We start from the raw sequence: 5,536 nt of genomic DNA, 5'->3' as shown, positions 1-5,536 counted from the left end.
ATCTGGTGGCCCTTGTCGGTCGCGGCCACCAGCAACCCCTCGCACGCTTCGATGGCGCGCCCGAGCTCCCCGTACCGGGCCAACCGTTCTTCGACCGTCGGGCTGAGGTTGTCGACCGTGTTGAAATCGCCGTTGATCTTGGTGATCTGCTTCACTATCTCGTTGATCGCCCCCAGGAACTGCTCCTTTAGCACCAGCATCGACTTGAGGCGCCGGAGCTGCTCCTCGATGCCCATAATCAGTTCCTCCAGCTTGGTCGAGTTCTCGCGCAACTGTGGCAAGTTGGTCAGCAGGATCGTGCTCATCTCGAGTCGCTTCTCCTTCAGACTGCCCAGGATCTGCTCGTACGCCAGCAGCACGTCCTGAATGTTCTCGATCCGGCTCGTGACCGGTCGGTTCAGTTCCTTCAGGCGCGTCTGCACGCCCGCGATGAACGCCACGCAGCCCGCGATCCGGCCCAACGCATCCTCGTACTCGGCCAGGTGATCCTTCAGCTTTTGGCACTTCACCCGCAGCACGCTGCTGACGGCGTTCCACTTTTCGCGCAGCACCTTCACCTGGTTGCCGATGTGCGTCTTGTCCAGCTCGCTCAGCGCGGGCCCGATGGCGCCCGCAAACTCGTCCGCCTCCTTCACGACCGCCTTCATCGCGTCGCACTCACCGCACAGCGTGTCGAACCTGCGGCTCTGATCCTTCACCGCCTCGTAGCTGGTCGTCCGAAGATCGGCCGACACCAGCGACTCGGCCTCGGTCAACCAGCTCCAGACGCGTTCTCGGCGCTCCTCGAACTCACGCCGCTTGCCGTGCTCTCGCTCCATAAACTCCACCTTCCGCCCGCAGCTCTCCACCAGTTCCGCCAGCCGCACCTCGATCTCGCCAAAGTCGTGCGCCAGTTTCGCCTTCCCTTCGTCGCTGCAGTCTTTCATGATTTCACGCACCTGCCGTGCTACGTCCCGGAACGCGTTCTCCTGGAACTCCCGGATCGCCTGGCCGTGCCGCCGGCACAGCTTGATCTCCGAGCCGACGTTGCTCGCCAGCAGCGGGATTTGGTCGGAGATCTTGTCGACGTCGGCCTGCTTTGTGCGGATCCAGGCCCGTGTCACGTCCAGGTTGTTGTGCATGTTCTTCCGGCACAGGATGTCCTCCACGAGCCGGTCCACCTCGGCCCGAACCCGATCGCCCAGCTGGGCCAGTGTCCGCGACAGCTGCTGGAGCTCACCCTCCGCCTGTTGCTTCTCGCCGGGCTCCAGATCCGCCTGGATGCTGGCGAACCGCTTACCGAGTGTGTCCAGGTACGCCTGTTTGCCCTCCAGCTCCTTCGCCAGTGCTCGGAACGTCTGCTGCTGCGCCTCAGCCGACTTCGTGTCCGATCCGAGCTGATACGGCACCCCGAGTGCCTCATTCTTCTCCGCCGCCCAGCGTGCCAACTCACCGAGATCGGCGCGCAACTTGCCGAACGTTCGGTTGGTCGAATCGACCACATCCAGCCGGCGGGTCAACCGGTTCGCGATGTCCCGGTGCCGCCGATCAACCGACTTCAGCTGCTCCGTCACCTGCTGTGCGTCCAGATTGCTCACCAACTGCGCGATATGCTCCGCGTTGCGCCGGAAGCTCGGAAGCATGTCACAGTCGTCCTCCAGGATGCGCTTGATGCCCGAGATCTTGTCCAGCTTCTGCCGACAGCTCAGCCCACCGGCCCCGCCAGCCTCCACGCAGTCGATCTGGTGTGTGATCGCATCGAGCCAACTCTGGACGTCGTCGTACTGCTTCCGGTACTTCTCGATCGCCAGCTGATCATCGCGCTTGCGTTCCATCACCTGCCGCAGCGCCGCCTGGAGTTGCTCCAAGTCCTCCCGCAACCGACGGTCCTGCTCGGAGTCACCGGTCAAGTCGTTACGCTTCACCGTCACCGAGCGACTCAGTTCGCCCATCGCACGCAACTCCTGCTCGGCCGCATCGGGACGGAACTTGGCCGGTTTAGATCCCCAATCGGCCACCGCTGCCCGTTGCCGCGCGATCCAGCCCTCCAGTTCCACACGCTGCCGGTGAAGACGTTCGCAGTCCCCGATCGCCGTCACCAGCTCACCGATCCACCGCTGCACGTCGTCGATCAGATCCTCGAGCCGGGCGCGTACCATCAGTTCCTTCTCCGGGATCATCTGCGACACGTTGTCCATCGGCGAGCTCGGCCGGCTAATGCTGGCCGTGGCCGCTTCGCACGCTTGCACCGCGCACATCAGACGGCTCTTTTCCACCAGCAGCTGGTTGTGGATGGCCTGGGCACTCTCGAGCTGCCGCTGGCCGGCCCCGTAGTCCGTCACACCGACCTGCCGCTCGTCGGCCACCCGCGGTTCCAGCTCGTCCAGCTGGCGCCCGATGTCGTCCAGCGTGTCCTCGTACTCCTGGAACTTGGCCAGCGACTCGTGCAGCCGGTTCTTGATCTGGACCGACGTGTTCAGGAGCGACCCGTAGCTGTCCCGGATGTTCCGCATCTGTGTCTCGATCCGACCGCGGATTGCTGGTGCCCCCAGCACGTACCGCTCGATCTGGGCCTGACCCTTCGCGTTGAAGTCATCGATCGTCACCTGGTACCGCTGGATGTCCCCCAGAAGCCGCTCGTGCTGCGCAATCTGCTCGAGGGTCTGCTCGCGGTTGTAGATGTACAACGAGTTGTGCGCCATCAGCTGGAACGAGATCTGCAGCAGCCACCGTTCGATCTCCTGCAGGTTCGCGTAGTACGCCATCTGATCCTCGAGCTCGGTCTCACCCGCCCGGATGCGCTCGGTGCACCGATCGCTCAGCTTGCCACACCGGGACTGCAGTCCGGCCACGCGCTCCACTTCACCGCGGCTCGTATCGAACAGAGCGGCCGCTTCACGGTGCAGCGCTCCCAGATCGGCCTGCTTAAACGCGATCTCCGTCTGCGTGTGCTTCAACCGTTCCAGCAGCGTTTTGACCTCCGTCAGCTCGCCACCGTGCGTCTCGGGAAGCGCTCCGAACCAAGCTTCGGTCGCCGTGAGCCACTCGGCTACTCGGCGCTTCAGCTCCTCGTACGACTCCAGCCGCCCGGCCTGCGCATTCAGCGTGTTGAGCGACGAGCCGATACCGATCAGGACCGTATCGAGCGAATCGCGAATGTCCGACAGGTCCTGGAACATGCTGGTCTGCCGGTCCTCCGGATAAAGGTACGACGATTTGGTGAACGCATCCTGCAGCATCTCGAACAGCTTCTGGCCTTGTGGAACGGCGCCCGAGAGGGCCTGCAGCTGCGCCACCTTCTGCCTCACCACCGCCACATCGTCCGCCGCCACGTCCGCACAGTTCTTGATGGTCGCGTTGGCGTCAGCCAGCCACCGGTTGATCTCGTCCTTGTAGCACAGGAACTCCGTGTGGCTGACGAGGTTCTTCTCCGACTGCGTCACTAATCCTGAAAGTGAAGGAGATCGAGATCGATTAGATGCCCCCTCCTGACTGGTTAACCCCCCTGTGCCCCGCGTGATGGACCCCGGGATGGGTACCTTGCACTTTGGCCAGCAGCGCCGAGTAGCTCTTCTGCAGCTCGACCGTCCGGTCGCGCACCGTCGAGCAGGCGCTCTTCTCCATCAGCGCCTCGCACACATCGCTCAGCTCTTCGACGGTGCCCTTCCTGGTCAAGATCAGCTCCTGAATTTGCTGCGGTGCCGGTCATGATGGTGGACGTGTTACGGACATGGAAGTAATCGATGGAAGGTTAGAACGACACAAAGGACACTCGGACTCTCGAACCTACCTTGAGCTGCGCGAGGACCGCATCCTGGTCGCTGTCCGTCGCCAGTCCGTCCACCTTCGCGTCATGCTCCGCGAGGAACGCCCCGAGCTGTTCCGATTGGCCCAGGAAACTGTCCCAGGACGCCAGACACTCGGCCAACGTTTGTTGGGCGGCCGTTGAGAGCGCCTCCAGTTCGGCCCAGTCCGATCGCGCTTGTGCCATCTCCTGCCGGACCGTGTCCTGTCCCTCCTGACCGATAGCCATCGCCGCTAGGCCGTTACCCAACTCGACCACGGTCTCCAGGAGCTGTCGACCCGCGCCGAACGTCGCTTCCGCTTCGCGTAACTTCCCGAGCCGCGCCACGATGTGTTCCCGGTCGCCGTGGAAGTCCGAGGACTGCTCGATGGTCTGACGGGCGGCCTTTAGCCACTCATACAGCGCGCCCACCGCCTGCCGGAAGCGCTCGTGGCTGTTGACCTGGTTCTCGAGCCGCTCGATCTCGGCCGCTACCTGTGCGGTCAGCTCCTCGTACGAACTGAGGATCGCGGCCACCTCCCCCTCCACGTCCAGCGCGACTCCCGAGCTAGTGTCGGCCAGTTTGGTGCGGATCTTCTCCACCACCTCCCCGTAGTTGCCCGTCTCGCGATGGATAGCCCGGTAGCGCTCCAGAAGCGCCCGACGGTCGGCCAGTTCCGGCCCCACCGGTTCCCCCAGCTTGGTACGCACCTCCTCGCACCACTCGGCCACCAGACGGGACAACTTTCCGAGCTCCTCGAGCTGCGCCAGGTGCGCCGTCAGTCGCTGACGCGTCTCCGTGATGTCCACCATCAGCGCCTCGTACTCGCCCCGCAACCCATCGGTGTCCTCTTCGATCTTCGTCGCCCCGCTTGCCTCCGTTCCGAGCACGATTCGCTCCTTCAACTCGCACAGGTACCGCAACCGGTTCTGGCCCTGTTCCAGCGACTGTCGCACACCCTTCACCACGTTCAGCTTGGCCTGCGTGTCGGCCACCGTCCGCGGGACCGCTTCACACTCCGCTAGCTTCTCGCGCATCCGATCCAACCAGTCCTGGCACTCGCCGTACAGTGTGTTGTGCTGTTGGTGCTCCTGATAGTGCGCTTCCAGCCGCCGCATCAGTTCCTTGGCGATCGACAGCAGCACGTTGTACTTGGTGGTCAACTGAGTGACCCCGTTGCTGACGCGCGTGTCCGCACAAATGTCCAGCAGGACCTGCGCGCGCTGGTTCAAGTTGTCCAGCTCGCGCTGCCAATCGAACAGCGTCTGTAGCCGATCTTGGAACTCTTCCAGGACACGCTTCTTCTCGGGCAAGCTCGGCTGCATCCGGTTGTAAGTCTGCACTTCCTGTTCGCACGTGTCCAGCCAACGGACGGCCACCCCGTACTGATCGTCGTACTCCGTCCACCGCACGATCCCGGCTTCCAACGCTCCACTGACCCGCCGGAGGTCGGCGCAATAGCGATCGAACTCATCCTGCAGGATCGCTACCTCGCTCTCGATCGCTTCGACTTCTTCCGTGTCACCGCTGACCGCCCGGCACGCCACTTCCGCCTGCTCGAGGGCCCGTTCCAGCTTGCGCTGACCGGCCGGCACCTCACCGTCCAGGATCTTCGCTTGCGTCCGGCGAGAAACGAGCGTCTCCTTGTCACCCCGTGGCTCGGAACACTTGGCAAGCGATTCCTGAGCGTGACGGATCCACGCCGCCAGCTCGTTGCTTGCGTCCACGAACGCCTGTTGCCGCTCGACCGTGGCCCTCTCCTTCTCCAGCAG

At 63.6% G+C, this 5,536-nt stretch overlaps 1 protein-coding gene across 1 annotated transcript; it reads right to left on the bottom strand.

The window, feature by feature from the left end:
* Positions 1–8: 8 nt before the first annotated feature.
* On the bottom strand, positions 9–5,533 carry LOC128276498 (muscle-specific protein 300 kDa-like; the record flags this gene model as incomplete). Its single annotated transcript, XM_053014957.1, has 3 exons — positions 9–3,427; positions 3,519–3,672; positions 3,770–5,533. Coding segments are annotated over 3 exons (5,337 nt in total), but the record flags the coding sequence as incomplete, so codon positions are not given.
* Between the last annotated feature and the right edge of the window lie 3 nt (positions 5,534–5,536).

The sequence above is a fragment of the Anopheles cruzii genome, unplaced genomic scaffold (genome assembly GCF_943734635.1).
Source record: "Anopheles cruzii unplaced genomic scaffold, idAnoCruzAS_RS32_06 scaffold01374_ctg1, whole genome shotgun sequence".
NCBI lineage: Eukaryota > Metazoa > Arthropoda > Insecta > Diptera > Culicidae > Anopheles > Anopheles cruzii.
This window is presented reverse-complemented; position numbering and strand designations above follow the sequence as displayed.